This window comes from Rutilus rutilus (genome assembly GCF_951802725.1).
Source record: "Rutilus rutilus genome assembly, chromosome: 2".
Taxonomy (NCBI): Eukaryota; Metazoa; Chordata; class Actinopteri; order Cypriniformes; family Leuciscidae; genus Rutilus; species Rutilus rutilus.
The window spans coordinates 5,900,748-5,920,407 of record NC_140210.1 but is presented as its reverse complement, the minus strand read 5'-3'; the positions used below and the strand labels follow the sequence as shown (position 1 = coordinate 5,920,407).

At 37.5% G+C, this 19,660-nt stretch overlaps 1 protein-coding gene across 2 annotated transcripts in view; it reads left to right on the top strand.

Moving 5' to 3' along the window:
- The window catches only part of pard3ba (par-3 family cell polarity regulator beta a), a 174,004-nt gene that overhangs the window by 117,836 nt on the left and 36,508 nt on the right, over positions 1-19,660 (top strand). For both annotated transcript variants that reach the window (XM_084403120.1, XM_084403119.1), the window contains exons 17-18: positions 4,689-4,904; positions 7,272-7,455. In XM_084403120.1, the coding sequence (XP_084259246.1) occupies positions 4,689-4,904; positions 7,272-7,455 (400 nt within the window). The remainder of the gene's footprint in view (positions 1-4,688; positions 4,905-7,271; positions 7,456-19,660) is intronic.

Genomic DNA, 19,660 nt, shown 5'->3' with positions numbered 1-19,660 from the left:
GTTCTCTTGGTCTAATTCTGTTCCTCGCGTTACTCTATTTTGCTGTTGATTCAGGTAGAGCGCAGCCATGTTGTGCCGGTTTAGACTGATTTATGTAAGCATCCCAGAGAGGGTCATTTTGTGTGTCGGCACACATGAGTGCAGTGCTGTGGAAATTAAATCTGCATTTTAAACATTTCACTGCTTCGATCATAATGATTACAGCTGCATTTTGTGGAAATTATATAGATTTATCCAATGCTTAATTTGTGCATAATGAAATTCCAGAACAAGGACCAGTCATGGATCCCAGAGTTTGTTTATTTTAATGTTTGTTTATTCCAACTTTAATTTCAGTTTAAATACACTACCGTTCAAAAGTTTGAAATCAGCATGATTTAAAATCAATAAATAATAATAATTAGTTTAACAGGGTCATTACATGGATTTAAATATATATATATATATTTATTAACATTAAAAGTGAACCTCAAGGAACATAGACATATATATATATATATATATATATATGTCTATGTTCCTTGAGGTTCACTTTTAATGTTAATTGAAAACAAAACAAATATATATGCAGAAAAACAATTATTTTCAACCTTCATTCTGACCTTCTGTTAGCCTGGAAATCCAGACCTAAATCTGAAAGATTAATGGTCTGGCATCGACTAATGAAAATCGACCAGCTCGAGGGGCGGCACCAAGCATGCATTTGAAAATCTCACTGCACGCAATTGGATAACACTACGACCAATCACAACAAGCCCCATATGCTTAGCTACCAGCGGAGCTAACTGGTAGATTAGACTCTTACCGTATCCGGTCGGCAAAACAGCAAAAACGTCCTTCTTGCAAAGGAACGATTCGAGCGCCGCCTTCTGTTTCTCTTTTAGATAAAAAGCCAAGTCTAACTCATTCATTGTAGCGGCCAAAGCAGTTTCAAACAACTGGTGTTCATCCATAGCCATCTTGCAATGTTTACTAATGACTTCGACGTCGCAGCGCTGTCGTCATCTCGCCTCTGGCCCGCCTATATCAGATAACCCGATGTGATTGGTGCAGCTCGGATACAAGGGCATATTTAATGAGCATCATTACTCGACGCCAGAGTAAACTCGCTGAGCAAATTCAACTTGTGCTCTCGCGAGAACTCTGTATTTCCAGGGTAACTCTCTGTCTGAAATGATCTGTCTTTAAGGGCGGCTCCTTTAAGGCTGGTCAGTAAACGGCCATGATTGGCAGTGCTATTGCACGCGAGTAGGTGTTTTTATCCATGTAAAACATTATCTATAAAAATAACATAATTTACAGCTAAAGCATTATGAAATACTTTTTGTGATGCAGCTGCTGTCAGATCCAACACAGTCGGCTGCTTCATCTTTCGACAAGCTCTCGTTCCCAAACCAAACCAAATGCTCCGAACAAACATGTAATCTTCCGACGCGATCCGAGACGCCAATAAAATAAACCATCCACTTGTTTCAGATGCTGGATCATTTTGAAGTCCTTACAGAGACACAAACAAGCTGTTTAAACTGAGTGACTAATTCCTGTTGTCGACTGACTCAAATACTCAAGTGTAGGCAAATGTCAGCCATTAAGCAACTGGACGCCAGTGGGCGGGGCCTCTGCTGTGATGATGTCTGTCTATTCGTCGATGTCTTGCTCTGGCATATGCAAATGTATTTGCCTGTGTGAAGATCACAGATCCTGCAACATCAAAACGAGCCATTTTTGGAGCTTAATTAAAGAAATAAATTATTTGTTTATAATAAGGAGGATGTTTTAAGCTATGACACTTGCAGGATGTTTTAATGGTACAAAGACTTCTTATATGTCAAAAGATCAAGGCAGACACTGCCGATTTTGCAGGTTTTCCTACTTACAAAGCATGTAGAGGTCTGTAATTTTTATCATAGGTACACTTCAACTGTGAGAGACGGAATCTAAAACAAAAATCTAGAAAATCACATTGTATGATTTTTAAATAATTAATTTGCATTTTATTGCATAACATAAGTATTTGATCACCTACCAACCAGTAAGAATTCTGGCTCTCACAGATCTGTTAGTTTTTCATTAAGAAGCTCTCCTGTTCTCCACTCATTACCTGTATTAACTGCACCTGTTTGAACTCGTTACCTGTATAAAAGACATCTGTCCACACACTCAATCAAACAGACTCCAACCTCTCCACAATGGCCAAGACCAGAGAGCTGTGTAAGGACATCAGGGATAAAATTGTAGACCTGCACAAGGCTGGGATGGGCTACAGGACAATAGGCAAGCAGCAACAACTGTTGGCGCAGTTATTAGAAAATGGAAGTAGTTCAAGATGATGGTCAATCTCCCTCGGTCTGGGGCACCATGCAAGATCTCACCTCGTGGGGCATCAATGATCATGAGGAAGGTCAGCGAGGGATCAGCCCAGAACTACACGGCAGGACCTGGTCAATGACCTGAAGAGAGCTGGGACCACAGTCTCAAAGAAAACCATTAGTAACACACTACACCGTCATGGATTAAAATCCTGCAGCGCACGCAAGGTCCCCCTGCTCAAGCCAGTGCATGTCCAGGCCCGTCTAAAGTTTGCCAATGACCATCTGGATGATCCAGAGGAGGAATGGGAGAAGGTCATGTGGTCTGATGAGACCAAAATAGAGCTTTTTGGTCTAAACTCCACTCGCCGTCTTTGGAGGAAGAAGAAGGATGAGTACAACCCCAAGAACACCATCCCAACCGTGAAGCATGGAGGTGGAAACATCATTCTTTGGGGATGCTTTTCTGCAAAGGGGACAGGACGACTGCACCGTATTGAGGGGAGGATGGATGGGGCCATGTATCGCGGGATCTTGGCCAACAACCTCCTTCCCTCAGTAAGAGCATTGAAGATGGGTCGTGGCTGGGTCTTCCAGCATGACAACGACCTGAAACACACAGCCAGGGCAACTAAGGAGTGACTCCGTAAGAAGCATCTCAAGGTCCTGGAGTGGCCTAGCCAGTCTCCAGACCTGAACCCAATAGAAAATCTTTGGAGGGAGCTGAAAGTCCGTATTGCCCAGCGACAGCCCCGAAACCTGAAGGATCTGGAGAAGGTCTATATGGAGGAGTGGGCCAAAATCCCTGCTGCAGTGTGTGCAAACCTGGTCAAGAACTACAGGAAACGTATGATCTCTGTAATTGCAAACAAAGGTTTCTGTACCAAATATTAAGTTCTGCTTTTTTGATGTATCAAATACTTATGTCATGGAAAAAAAATGCACATTAATTACTTAAAAATCATACAATGTGATTTTCTGGATTTTTGTTTTAGATTCCGTCACTCACAGTTGAAGAGTACCTGTGATTAAAAATTGCAGACTTCTACATGTTTTCTAAGTGGGAAAACCTGCAAAAGCGGCAGTGTATCAAACACTTGTTCTCCCCACTGAATGTTACAAAAGATTTCTATTTCAAATAAATGTTGTTCTTTTGAACGTTCTATTTATTAAAGAGTCATAAAACATAAAAATATGAAGTACTGAAAATCTTCTAAATGTCTTCTACTGTCTTCATAATGCTGTTGCTGGTGTTTTATAAAAGTTAAATGTTGCTGTGATTTTTTTTTTTTTTTTTTTTTTTACAGTGATTTTCCCACAGCTAAACTTTGTTTTGTGCTTAGAAATGGCATTTAACTATAGTAAAATTATGTACGTGCTTCAGTGGCTTATTGTTTTATTATTCTTTCTTTTGTATACACATTTTTAAGTGCTGCTCTGTGAACGAAAGAATAGTTCTTAAAGAGATAGTTCAGCCAAAAATGAAAACCCTGTCATTGTGTACTCACCCTCATGTCGTTCCAAACACAAATGACTTTCTTTCTTCTGAAGGAACACAATTGGGAAACTTCTCCTTTTGTGTTCCGTGTAAGGGTTTGGAACGACATGAGAGTGAGTAAAAGATGACAACATTTTCATTTTTGGCTGAACCAGCCCTTTAAAGCTCTTTCCTGCATGACACGTTTTACCTCTCAAGCACCAAGCACTTCTCTTTTCTTCTTTCCCCTGTCTCTCTTTTGCCCTCTCAGTGTTTGGAGCCCTTGGATTTGTTCTATTCCTCCATTTTATTCTCCTGTTTGTGCTTGTTCTAATCCCTCACCTTCTCCTCCTGCTCCTGCTGCCCTTGTTCTCAGCCATTTGCATCGTTTACGGCCTCACATTTGTTCTTCATCTCTCAGTACTTCACTTTATGTTCCTCTCCCCTGGACTACTGCCACTGCTACTTTTCGGTTTACTATTCCTGCACGTCTGGTCCGCGTTTGCAACACCTCATTTATTCCGTGATGCTCTTTCACCCTCACCTTGAGGTTTCATCATCCACCCTTCTCTAGTCCTCATCCTCCACTACAGACGTCTTTTCATTTTTCATCTCCGTCTGTTCTTTGAAAGGGTCCAGATCCATTAGACTTTCAGCTCAGCTCACCGCACAACTGTTGCATTTATTTCACAACTTACAACCACCCAGTTGAAAAGATCAGCTTAGACCAGGTGGAATCTCCAGGCTAGTCCTCATTTGATATATGTATATATATATATTGATGGAGCTGGTCTTTTCAGCAGGGCTCTATACACTACGTTTCTAATCTTGAGCTCATCTTCACCCTTCATTACCATCCTCCATCCCTCCATCACTGACATCCCTCCATCTCCCCGTCTCAGAACCCCCCTCCTCTAACGGGACGGCGCTGGGACCCAGGTTAGGTCTTCAGAAGTCCAGTTCTCTGGAGAGTCTCCAGACAGCGATGGAGGAGGTCAGTAAGGACGAGGTGCCCTTCCATCGTCCCCGCGCACACATGGTCAGAGGCAGAGGCTGCAACCTCAGCTTCCGCCACGCCATCGACAAGTCCTACGAAGGGCCTTCCGAACCCGAGGATGGTGAGTTCTATGCAAATAATAAAATTCTGCAGCATTCATTAAATAATTAAAAGAAACTTATTTTGAATGATTAAAATAATTTAGACTAGGTTATTTTAGCATTATTTATATATTGTTATATTAGTTTGAATTAGAATTTTTATAATTTCAGTTTTCATTTTAATTTGAGGTATTTCATTTTGTAATTTTGTTATGTGTGTTCTGTTTAGCTTTATTTTAATTTCGGTTTCAGTCATTTTAGTACTTTAGTTACTACTATAGTTTAGTTAATACGACTATATTTCAGTGAGTAACCAAGGTATCTGTTTACATTTCTAATTTATGAGGAAAAGAATAGAATATTTATATTTTATTTTAGCTTTATTTCAATCAACGAGAATTAAGCAACGACAATTAACAATAACAACCATAATTAATAAAAAATAATTTCTTTAAATATAAATAATGTGATTTTTATTATTAATAGTATTCATTTATATATACGCACATTAATAATAGAGAGAAAACATTTATTCATATGTATCTTAATGTATATTTTTTATTTAATTCTGCCTAGTCAAATTTCTTCCAATTATTAAAAAAATACATATTTATAATATTTATTAATGTATTAATATTATATTTTATGTACAGTTAAGAATAGATTTATTAATATAATAATGATTTTTTTTTTTTTTACATTTATTAAGTTTAAGTTAGCGCTTAATTTGTGTTTTAACTGATCATGACAACCAACATGACATATATTTTTTTTTATTAGTGCACCATCGGTTGGTCATGTCTAATGCACCATAACAACTCTTTTTATGTCCTCCAATATATTGTTAATGTTATTCTGCTAGTGTTTTCATTTAAACAGAAGACCTTCAGTGGGTTTCTGCAGTTATTGCTCACAACAGCAAAAGTACATTAAAGTGTGTGTGCACTGCATACCATTTAAAGCATGTTGCTGAGCACGGTAGCGAGATTTTCACCAGTTCTGCCAAACATGTGCTAACAGTTACAGCTGCATACCACTGCTTCTCACTTTGCCAAAAGTGCATCTGCACCCTTCACATTCATTACTCTCATCAATATACCCCAAATGCTTAGAATTCTCAACATCCATTTTGTCCTCATTGTAGTATATGCTGTTGCACTGTGGAAATGAAAGTCAAAATTCATTATTGCACAGTATTCCAAACAAAATGTTTTTGTAATCAAAATGTAATAACATAAAGTAAAAAGAAAAAAGGGTTTCATGTTGACTTTAAAACTTCTAAAGTTGAGTGCGGTTGGGTGCCAGTGACGCTCCCTCACTTTCAGTAGCTCATTTGAGAGATGAATTTGACTCTCAGTGACTGGTTGAGCTTTGTGAGCCAGTGAGGAGTGAATCAGCAAATGCATCAGGATCACGGATTGGGATTTCTGTCTGAAGCTCCAGCAGCAAGTCAGCACATTCAAGGGCACGTATCCACCCTGCTCTTTCTCATTGACATTAAAGACCCTTTCTAAATGAGAAATAGAGACAGAACCTAAGCAATAGCCAGAGCCTTCGATTGGAACCTATAAGGTGTCAGACTTCATGAATAAATGTCGAGCTTTCTGCACCCTTAGAGGAGGTGCTGGGTGAATGGAGGTTTATGGATATCGGCTTTAGTAACAACCTATTCAATGCAACAAGAGGCTGAGGGTGAATCACACAACGAAAAATGTCCAGTATAAAACAAATAATCTGATAAGTAAACATTTTCCATAATAAAATGAAGCATATTTGGATTAAGGATGCAAATATTATTTATTCTTGTATATATATACACACACACACACACACACACACACACTCACACACAAATTAAGGGCAGTACAACACATACACACACACACACACACACACACACAAATTAAGGGCAGTACAACAAATATTTTTTGTAGTATTTTTTGTTCACTTTGCAGCAATATTTTTCATTATGATAAGATTTTGTTGAGGTAATTTATGCAAAATGCTAAAAAAAATTACAATAATGTCTTTATTTTTTTATTTTTTGTGAAATATGACATTGCTTTTAATATAGACTTTAAATAGATGAAAATAATTAATTGCCATTTAATCTAATATTTTCTGTTTGATTAGTTTAGTTTTCAAGTTTGCTGATATTTACCTTTTATATGCTTATTTTTCTTTTAAAAATGGTTAGAATGTGTAATTTTTAATGCATATGACTTTTACGTTTGACTTGCAGGTAAATGTACCATAATGAAAGACTTTCTTCATCATTTACTGACAAGCGAGAGTCTGTTTCGGAGCTTGTTGTTTCCTCATGATTCCTTATGATTAGATGACATTAGGAGTTTGCTCATGTCTGTGTCTTTGTTCTTCACCAACAGATGACTCTGAGGAAGAGTCTGGAAGAGACACTCCCGCCAGCGGATCCTCTCGCCAGGAACTGGATGATGACAACAAGGTAAAGAAAAAGAAAACCAAAAAGAAGAAAGAGAAAAAGAGCAAAAAGAAGGACGAGCCCGAAGACCCAGAGAAAAAGGCAAAGAAAAAAGGATTTGGATTGTTGAGGTACGAGTCTGACTGCTAGAAATTCACACACATCACAGTTTCACTCGAGCATAAAGTTAAAAAAGGGAAATCTTCATGATAAATGCAGTGATTTGTGTTAAATGATTCCCCATAAAGTGTTTTGATGCAGTTTTGCAGCTCTTAAAGGCCATATCATGGAAATAGGACTATCCGGGCTCTTTTGAAATGAAGGAGTCTAAATTTGTCCCTGTGCTGATCCATTGATATAGTGAGGTTATTGTAGAGGGTGAATAATAAGGGCCTCCTGACGCAGCTGCATATGGAGGCCTTCCGGTTATTTCAAAACCATGGTATTTGAGGACAAAACAAGTGAACTCACCATATGCAGTCTTTGTGTGATTTTTATAAATATAGGCAAACATATAAGATGACAGACATGCAATGAAACCCATGTCTTTAAATGAGACCGACAGGCTCGCGTTTGAGGGTTTTATATTTGGACTTCATGCATAATCCCTTTCCCTCTTGACGGACTTGAGAACTCTTTTCATGTATGAGATGAAAGATTATTGAATGGCAGTGCATGTCTCTCTAAACTATCAAATAGACCTTCTAAATCTCCTCTGTGAGGACTGACCCCTGTCCAGCTCTGACTATCAATTGATCAGCTTATACTTGTATTTGCATGGAAACCTTCATTTTAATCAGCTTTGGAAAGAGTCACCATTTTTTGTCACTGCTAGCTTGTAAAGTTGACATGAAATTGTATTCACAACCCATTTGACTTCTGTGATGTGACATGAAATATGATGTTCAACAAGAAAAGGTCACCTTTATTTATATAGCACTTTATACAATACAGATTGTCTTAAAGAAGCTTTACAGGGTTAAACAGGGAAATTATGATTCAGTGATGCAAACAGAGTTCAATTCGGCTGTAAAGCAGCTCTAAAAAGAAATAGTCTCATTGTTTAGCTGAGGTCAGTTCAGTGTTGATTCAATTCAGTTGTAAAGCAGCTCTGTAGATAGAAGTGATGTCATCGTCCAGCTCAGTTCAGTTCTCATCCGATAGTGTATGTACAGTCAACTCAATAATATTGCTGACTAGGGCTGGGTATAAAATATCGATTTCTCGATTTTAATCGATTCTCATTTTTACGAACCGATATCGATTCTTAAATCCCAAGAATCGATTAGTCATCCTGTTTTCAGTTGATGAATGAATGTAACATTGTAGCGCGCATCCAATCCAATAAATCACAATAATATTTGTGCTTTGTTACTATTGATATGAAACAAAATCTCAGATTTCAAATTTCTTAGATTACGTCCATTTTCTTATGAAATTCAAAAACATAAATACCGTTTTGGCGCTCTGGCGCGAGAAGCAGCAGCTCATGATCTTCTCTTCCGCCTTAATAATACCAGTTACAGCGCCAAATAAACATGAATGAGCATCTAAAAGTGTGTTAAAAGATAGAGTACAACATCCGTATCATGTCACATGGAATCGCTCAATCAGTGTTTCAACCGTGGAAAGACGTCAGTAAAACAGCTTGTAAACAATGTCATTTAACGTCACGTTTACCTCAGAAAAACCATATCCAGTGACCATAAACTCGTCAGTCAGCTAGAAAAATTAACTCTAGATAGGATAATTTTTCTAAATATATGCACCATATTACATATTCATTATCATTTTTTAATGTTCTTCAATATTTAATGCATGTTTGAATAAATCTGCCATTTTTTTATGACAGCCACCATTTAAATGTTTATATTTCATATAACTTTATTATTATAAAAATAAATAAAAGTGTAATTTAAGTGTTTGTATACAAATCAGTTAATTTTGACCTTCAAAATTATAGTAGGCTAATGAAGCCTATAGGCTACAACTGACTCCCACAGTTTACAGCATTAGTTAAGAGATTTGTTTTCCTTGAGAAAATTTGCCATGTATTGTACCTGATATCCAAAGTAATCAATATTGAATTCGAATCATAATCGAAATCGAATCGAATCGAATTGCAAGCTTGTGAATCGAAATCGAATCGAACTGTGAAATTTGTGTCAATAATACCCAGCCCTAATATTAAAGGAACACTCCACCGTTTTTTCATATTAAACTATGTTATTCCCTTAACTAAGACGAGTTGATACATACCTCTCTCGTCAATCGCTCTGGCGCGCGGCGACACTTGGATAGCACTTAGCTTAGCCCAGTTCATTCATTAGGGACCAAACAGAGATGAAGTTAGAAGCGACCAAACACCTCCACGTTTTCCCTATTTAAATACAGTTACACGAGTAGTTACACGACCAAGTATGGTGACACAAAATAAAACGTGGCGCTTTTCTAAGCTGGTAAAAAGGATAACTATAATGTAGCACTTGGGAGCACTTCGACTTGGCGCAGTAAAAAGTCACGTTGGTTCTAATGACAGAAGTGAGAGGGAGAGGGGGAGAGGATTTTTAAGGCATGACTTTTTACTGCGCCGAGTCGAAGTGCTCATGTAACTACTCGTGTAACTGTATTTAAATAGGGAAAACGTGGAGGTGTTTGGTCGCTTCTAACTTCATCTCTGTTTGGTCCCTAATGAATGAACTGGGCTAAGCTAAGTGCTATCAAAGTGTCGCCGCGCGCCAGAGCGATTGAGTGCACGCACTGAGACGAGAGAGGTATGTATCAACTCGTCTTAGTTTAATATGAAAAAACGGTGGAGTGTTCCTTTAAGTGTCCCCAACTAAGCAAGCCATAGGCGACCCAAACTCAAAGAATCCAAACTCCATCAGTGGCAGAATTGGAGAAAAAACCAGACTCAGTCAGGGGACCAGTTCTCCTCTGGCTAAACGAATCAACATGGTGTGTTATTAGTTGTACTGTCAGGTTGTAGATTGGTATCATTTAGAATATTTCATCTAGTTCCTTCTGCTTGAAGACTGGTTGGAAGCATGTCAAGGACTTTGTTTTATTTTTTGCTAAAATATGTTACCGCTTCATTTCACACATCTTGCTACTCAGCTACTCAGCTAAAATCGTCCTTCCATAACTGCAATGGTTTTCACGCAGTGGTCAAAGCGCCTCGACCATTGTGTTGAGAGATGCGTTGAAACCATGACACGAGTCACGTGAAAGGGTCTCACAGTTCCTCTCTCTTTAACGCTGATGAAATTCCCAGAAATCCAAACTCGCAGCCAAATATCAGTCAGCCAAACAGCTTGGACGTATTGGACAAGGGTTTTTGCCAAACAACTCGTATCACATCTCTGCTCTCCAATCTGCTTCCTTATTGAATTTGAAAAATGACTTAATTAGCCATTGTGTTATGGTGCAATTTAATCTAATTGTAAAGTCTTCACGGGTGTATTTCATCATCTTGAAAAAAGAAAAAGGCAAATTATAAACATGTGAGAGCGTGATTCATGGCTCGTTTCTCAACTTTGCAGCAAAGCAAACTGATGATTTTCATTTCTTCCCTTTTATGGGTGGAAATGCTGTGTTTATCGTGTGACAGAGCACGGTTCTGAAGACAGATGCGCTGTTTGTATGGGCCGCAGTTACAGATGGATTTGTGGGATGCTTTCAACGTGACAACAATAGAGCATCAGATTTTTGGAGCTTTGCGCTTTATAGCCATCTTCGTGTTTTGGCTGCCTGCCGTGATGGATTTAGATTCACTTTTCTTTCAGTGTTTTCACAATTAGAGGTATTTCATTCAATTCATTGCATAAGCGAAGTGTCAGTGAAACGATGATTGAAGCGGCCTCTATTATTTCAGTTTCTTTTAGACATAAGAGTATAATAACGGATGTTTTGGCTGTGTGTGTTATGCATTCAGTCTCAATATATATATATATATATATATCTTACATGCGAGTATGCAGTTTTCTGTGGTGCTTTTTAAATTACATTCTTTTGTGATAAAAAATATTTTATACTCACACACACACATTTTAACTATTTATTTTACTCCACTTAAAAGAAATGATTTACAGGGACATAAATACTAAAGATGCAGTCAAATGCATGTACAAAATCACACACACACATATATACAGTACACATACATACATGCATATATATATATATATATATATATAGTACACATACATACATACATGCATGTATATTAAAAATTAAATATTATATATCGTCCTGACATTGTTTCTTAATAATTTAAGTTTTTTTTATCCAGTATACATTTTATATTACATAGGTTGTTACATATCCCAATCCTATTTCAGTCACATTATGGAAGTATTGTGAATGTTATTTTGTGTATTTAAAAAAAACAGTTATTGTTTTTTATGATATTGGATGTTTAACTAAATATTTGCGAAAAATCACTTAAAAACCTGCACTACAAAATCCATCCGTTTAAACATGGAAAATCATCATACAACATCAAATAAATAAAACCCTCTCATGTGTTTTTCTTTGACATTGAACAAAAATTTTGACACCATTCTCTGGTGTGTCATTCTCACTCACACGCACGTCTGCTGCTTCCCAAAACGTCCACCTCAATTCCGTTTAGCGTTCCAAATCGGAACCAACAAATCCAACGCGGCATCAAGCCAATTAGCACGCCTGTTCTTCCTCTACCCAGAATGCATCACACAAGAGTCGTGTCGCACAGTGAGATTACACACCAACCCTCATCTTGCGTTCCTAAGCCAACAGCGTTTAGACGTATACTAGTTTAGCTATAAACACGCTCATAGTGTTTGTTTATGAGTGAGCAGATGGCTTTGACAGTAATCTGAAATGGAGATGATTCTTTAATTTACTTAAATTGAGCATTTGGCTCTGTTTAATCCCTGGGTGATTTGAAAGAAATCCCGCTGCGCTCTTGACATGTTTTTGAATGTTTGTGATGCTCTCACAGTTTCGTGTTTTTAAAGTTGTAGGTTTTTTTTTTTGCAAAAGTTGTACTATTATGAATGTTTGCTTTTGATTCATGTAGAAAAGATCATTTGGGTTCGAGATTCTGTACAGGAATGGCAGCTGAGCTGTGCGCAGCCTTTTACGGCTCCACAGAGAAACATTTATCCGTGGCTTCAGTTACAGAGCCTATAAAACAGCTAATACTCACTGCGTCGTGAAAACAAGCATTAGCGACTGACAAGCTAACGGAAATGGGTCTTTACGTTTCTAAAGTGTGGTTATATTTAAACAAATACTTTGGATTTTACATTTTCTGAAGGAAGTTTTAATACTTTTTGCGTTGTCATGAGGTTGAGTTTGGTCTTTTAGTATTTGCTAAGCCATTTAATGAAGCAGTTGACAAGGTGTTTTGAAAGATTTTTTTTCCGTCTGCCATGTAAAAACGCAAGTCTGTTCATCTTTGTTGATGCATGGAGTAATTGAAACTGTTTTGATTACCCTCACAGAAATATACAAATGAGTTGATTTGGTTTTAGGAGGTTATTTACAGACAAATGATGTGTGTTGAAAAGTAGTTAGTATGTTTATCTGCCTTTGCACACACACACAAACGACACTGGGTGCACATATAATCATACAATGACGCTTATAATGGATTCCATATCTGTTTTTTTATTGTGTAGAATTATAGCTGATATTTAGCATGGCACACATGCTTCAGCGCGGTGCGAGATGGACACATCATGTTTTATTTGCCGTCTGAGTGGGAACATATGAAGCTGTTAACACAATCGCTCAGTGCAGCCTGCGAGAGGCTAATTACTGAAATCTGTTTCTAAAATTGAACCCCATTCTGCAGTGATTTCCTCATTTATTCATGCCGATGTGTTCTGTCAGTCAGGCGTTGTGGACTAAAAACACATATTCATATTAGCAGAGAAGGAACACTGACTTATGAATATTAATGAGCTTTTGCATACTTAATCGCTCGTGGCAGGCCCTCCTCTCCGTGTTTGTTTGTGAGGGTTCATTTGTAGGTTCATCTGTGTCTTCAAACTTCACAAGTCTTGATGCGGTGCACGTCTCAAACTTTTCTGAACGTAATGAAACGCTTAAATCGTCTACGAGGGGTATTATAGCCTGTGTGTATTAAAACAGCTCAAGATGGCAGGTTAAGACGAAACTCAGTCACTTTATATAAAGAATAACTTGATGACAATGATGACAGACATCCTGCTCATGTTTAGGTTTATAAGATTGGTGCTGTGCAAAGACATGAAAGCACCATAAAAGTAGGGCTGGCCGATATATCGCATGACATTGTTAGGTGCATCTCGTCAGTAAAGCCGGTTCCTTGATTAGTAGTAGACGAGATGCACCTAACAATGTCATGCGATATATCGCCCAGCCCTACATAAAAGTATCCTAAATTAGTCCATATGCCTCATGCACTCCATTCAAAGTCTTAAACGATAGCTTTCTGTGACAAGCAGACTTATTCTCTAATCATTTTGCCTTGAAAATCTTGTTTGACAGTGGTCACTATTCACTTTCATTGTATGAAAATGAGCAGCTTGGACGTTTAGTTATAATACAATCTTACATAGAACACAAAAGGACAGATATATTATATTATATTATATTATATTATATTATATTATATTATATTATATTATATTATATTATATTATATTATATTATTTTATATTATATTATATTATTTTATATTAATTATATTATATTTCACAATATAAGCCTTTATTGTATTATATATTGCAGTTGTAATATGAGCTTTTTTCTATTTTCATGAGTGCATTATTGTAGACATTCAGCTATAAATATCTCCTTTTGTGGCTCCATTTAATAATATATTACATTATACAATATTATAGTATTATTATATCATATTATACATTGCAGTATGCGCTTTTTTATTTGTGTAGGCACATTATTATAACTAGTTTAATTATTTAATATTTCACATTATAAAAGATAATAAATGTGCACTACTAATATAGTTGTGTTTTGTGAAAAAAAGTTTTTGCGAGTATGAATGGCAAAGATATGTAAACCTATTCACAACTACGCGCGTACTGAATTACTGTATATGCGCGCTCATTTGTGTAATACAGCCAGTTTAAGCGTACACTGTTGTATTGAGTCTGGAAACCACAAGCGGTATCCCATGACACATGCTCCTCGTCTTCCATCTCCTGCACATTGTGAACGGCGTTCTGAGACAGCTCTGTGATTGATGGACTTCTCTCCGGCAGGCCCGGTCTCAGGGTACGCTGCTCTGACGGTAAAGGTTAACAGCCTCTTTCCCATCAGAGACACGCCTGGCCTGGAAGTGGTCAAATCACATTAACCTTTACTTTCACGCCTTTTTAATATTAGCAAGTGCTGCATAAAGAAAATCCCCTCGTGGAGATTCAACACGCACACGTATAGAGGAACAGCATGGGTGGTAGTTTCAACTTTTTTTTTTTTTTTTTTTTGCATGGGCAAATTATTATAGGAAGTTTTAAAATGGTTATAAATTCAAAATGTACCACTAAATGCCAGGGCGTTACAATGCGGTTTAGCTTATGTGTTCTGAGTGGTTGTTAGCGTGTTGTGTGCAGTTGCTCAGTGGATTCTGACTTGTCTAAGTCCATAGTCAAGTTTTAAAGACTCCTAATTTAGTTTTGGAGTGTCCTACAATAGGTTTTTACATGCATCCAAGGTCAAAAAACACTTTAATTTTCTCATAATAAACATTGCAGCATCACCTCATTTCTCAAAGAGTCTGAAACGTTTCATTCAAAGATTCTGTCTCTCTAAACCCCTCCTTTCCGCGAGCATCCTCTGCTCTGATTGGTCAGACGGCCCAGTTTGTTTTGATTGGTCTACTGCTTACAGCAGTTGTCTCAAGCCAAACACTCATTACCATATCTGAATTTCAGTTCCGGAGGCTTCCTCAGCGCTTCCTACACACTGATACGAGCAGTAACAATGGCGTCGGTTTTTCCATATCAATTCCAACGCAAATCCTCATCCTTTTGGGGCCCTATGTTGCACCCAGCGCAATTGACTTTGTACACCGACGCATGTATCATTCCTATTTTGCACCCGACGCACAGCAGACTTTTCCCTCCACAGACGCACGTCGGTAAATTAGGGAATGAACTTGCACTCCCGGGGGCGATTCATCGAAAAGAGGAGGCGTGTTCCGGCGCAAACGTTCCCTGGTGCTATTTTGCAGTTCCAGAAAACAATTCCGCCACTGACCAAGAAAAACCTAGTCTAAAGTCAGTGGCGCGTATTCAGTGGCGCGTTCAGATGCTATTTTAAGGGCGCATGCTTGGCCATAATGTAGCATGTGCACAATGCGCATACACTTTGCTTCTCTCATCTACACAGTTCCCATTTTTGCAAACCATACATAATTACAAGGAAAAATATTCCACACGAGGGAAATCATTGTGGTGTCCATGAAGATGTGAAAAAATAGGCATAAATCTATCTTACACATTTACCCAAATTATTATACCCCTGTTTAACCGAAGCTAATTTGGGTGGGTTTCTCCCATCCCCATACAATGTCACTTCTCTGTCTTTTACGTCCCTGACGAGAACGTCGGTCTCCTCGGCTGTGAACCGCTCCTGGCGTGCGCCTGGCAAATCCGCCGTTATAATAGCATTCCGCCATGGAACAAGCACGCCTGCTTTTAAAGGGAATGTGAGATGACGCTGTGATTGGTTTATTTCACGTTACGCCCAAACCACACCTATGAATAGTGAAGCTACTTTAGACCAACCCATTTTAGATTTGCATCGAGCGCAAGAGTCATTTATCCCGCCAGTATAATAGCAACAGCGCCCGAGATCCGCCCACAGAGTTACTTGCGTTTGATACTTGCGTTTCAGATCGTTAAAATAGGGCCCTTGAAGTGGATTCGCAGTGCAGAAAATCGCATCTTTTCGACATGTCAACAACATGATCCAAACTCTAGCTACAACTACAGTGTTTGAGGGCAGGGTAAAGTAGACGTTGTTCACGGTCAGCCAATGAAGACCATGCTATTTGCAACAGGAAGTGAGACTGAAATTGCTGACGACTAGTTTTGGCAGTTCAGAATCGATTCTTTCTTTTAGGAGCCAATATCTTTATTTGTTATGCACTTTGATCTTTAAAACTTTGCAGACCTTTTACATTCACAAACAGCTACATTACACACTGTATGAAAGTTGATATAAAAAAAAGCACTTTAATATGTCAGAAATCACTTATAATTTTGCTTCAGAATCCTTTTTTTTTTTTTCACGCCATGGGTGACAACTAATGTTTTTAGATGGACATCATGGTAAGAAGTCCATAAACGTCATCTGTCTGAATATTAGATACGGAGATGTTGCTCCAGTCTCGCGGCGAGTGACAGATGCAGGCTGTCAAACGACAGTCAAAGTGTCATTCTTACAGCGCGTCGTCGGCCGTTTTGATTGATATGCGCTTTATGGAAGACGCCATCTGCAGCTTGGACACACGCCACTCAAAACTAGCAAGACTTTACACTTTGGTCAAATGTGTAAAACATAACACACATGATTTTAAACGTTTAATGCCAGAAGGACAAGATTTGTGTCACAGAACGTGCTCATCACCTCACTGACACTGGTGGAAAAATATTTGACAACTTTTAACTGTTTTGATAAATCTGCATCATTAGTGCAATGTCTGAACATATTGGTTTTCTGCACTAGTTGAAGATGACGAAGAGAATCTGATTCATCCAATTAGTGTCAAAATTTGGTTTATAAAGTAGAATACATTATCATTGCAGGTCTATTTCACTGAACATCTTTACCATTTCTTTTAATTGTACAGTAGCTCCTTATGATATAAGTAACACTAGCATTTAAACATGTTTGTATTTGAGGGAAACATTTACATTTAGTATAATATTAAACGTGACAGTCAGTGTCTAATGTTTTTTAAGGCTTTTTTTTTTTAAGTCTAAGGCATTTTTACAGTGTTTAACACAGTAATTTACTGTTGCCAGATGGACTGGATCTTGCAATTAATTCCAAGATTGTGACTAATCTTGGTTCAGTGGTCAATGCTTCATGCTTTATATTTTCTGTTTAGCAACTAGCCTTTTTTTCTTTTTGATCTCTGTTACTGCTAATGATGCAACAGCATTTGAAATATAGCTTTACTTAATCAGTCAGATTTTCACTGGTTTGGGATTAGTATGATAATCCCCTTTTACTGTGTTTTTGAGGCTAATTATAGTTACTGTGTTTAATCCGTCAAACCTCTTTTCTCACTGAAACTCATTTATTGTTTCCTTTTCCTTCATTTCTCCTTGTTCAAATCTCTTGTACTTTGTTGCACAGTTTGTCCTTGATTATCAACTAAAAGTCACTTAATGAAGTCGTATCAGAGCATTGTGGGAAATGCTTTTTCTAATACTAGAATACACACTTTGAAATATTGCATTTAGTTTTTCTACCAACTAAAATAGGGTAGTTTTATACAGGCTTTTGTTGATAGCAAGTTGATTGGGTTGTCTGGGTGTTTGTTACTTGGCACTTGTCTAAATGGTGTCCGGAATGGTTACTTACTAGGGTGCTGATTTGCAGTTGTTAGGGTGTTGTAGATGTTTGTTAGGGAGTGTCTAGGGTGTTCAGGGTTTTTGTTGGGAGTACCTAGGCGTTGCTGTGGTATTTTTGTCTCCCATTTTATCATCCTCCATGTGAAAGATCGATTTTGTTGATGTGTGAACTGTTTTGATTCATTTCATTACCCTCAGAGAAAAATATAAATGGCTTCAATTGTGGTTGTGAAGACCCATTATAAAGAAAAAAACACTACAGTTCAACTTTTTTTTTTTTAAATCACTGTTTTTATTTAGCAAGGATCCATTAAATTGATCAAAATTGATAGTAAAGACATTTATAATGTTAACAGAATAGTTTTTCAAATAAATGCTAAATCTTTCTATTTATCAAAGAATCCTGAAAAGAAAGGTATTATGATTTCCACAAAAAAAAAAAAAAATATGAAGCAGCACAACTGTTGATGGACAAAATGAGCAGCTATCAGCATATTAGAAGGATTTCTGAAGGATCATGTGACACTGAAGACTGAAGTAATAAAAAAAAAAAAAAATATATATATATATATATATATATATATATATATATATATATATATATATATATATATATATATATGCACATGCATATGATTCTGAATTTATTTGATCAAAAATACAGTAAAAAAAAGATATATAGTAATTAATATATATTTTTTATTTTATTTATATTTATTTTTACTGTAATTTTGATCAAATAAATTCAGTCTTGGTGAGCATAAGAGACTCTTTTGAAAACGTAAAAAAAATTTACCAACCCAAAAATGTTTGAACAGTTGTGCATGTGTGAAAAGATTTATTGTAAAATAAACTCGACAAATTCAACAACAACAAAAAAACAATACTTTTTTTTTAAGGCATAAAAACAATGATTAGACAGGAACCAGAGAGCGGGGGGCAGATCCGCTCCTGACAGTTTTACCTAATTAGAAAGATCCTTAAGAACCAGAAGGGGGAGAAACAGGCATTAATATGCAAACATAATGATCAGCTTAGCAGTACGTCCCCAGTTCCCATGGATCAGCCTGTCTGTCTGTGTGAAAATTGAGGTTTGGTCTGCTAAAATATGAGCCTTCGGTTTAGACTGATAAATTGCAACACTCAGTAAACTCGAGTCAATCGATAAACCGAGAGCTGCCAGCACAGAGCTGGAGAAAAAGCTATTCACGAACACGGCTTCAGTATTGTAGGTTACATTACGACATAATTGGGTTTTAGATTTGTAATTACAGCGCGTGCATATGATTCTCATCAACATTCGTGTCATTTTGTCTCATTTCACACATCTTCGCCCTTAACGTTAGCCTGTAATTTCCACCGTCTGAATTTTAAGTCTCTCAAGAGCTACATAGACCATCTTAATCTCAGGTTAACAACCACAGTGATGCTAATTCACTTTGCAAACTCAATTTAGACCGTATTAAACTGTTAGTATGCTACCTTGGGCTACATGCCTCAACCATACGCTGACAACTTTTAGAAGTGTAATCAGCTTCCAAGGGCATGTTTCGCATTTACTACGACAATCGAATGCACTTGAACGCTTCAGGCCTCAGGTAGATTGAGCCATCAGCTGGGTTTTCAAGACACACACGCTGAATCGCAAACTAGTGTTGGGAAACCTAGAGCTTAGCTAGCCTTAGTCTCAGCATGAAGTCTGGTCCTATTTGCAGCTTATTATGGCCAAGAACCGACAGATATGACATGTAAAGTA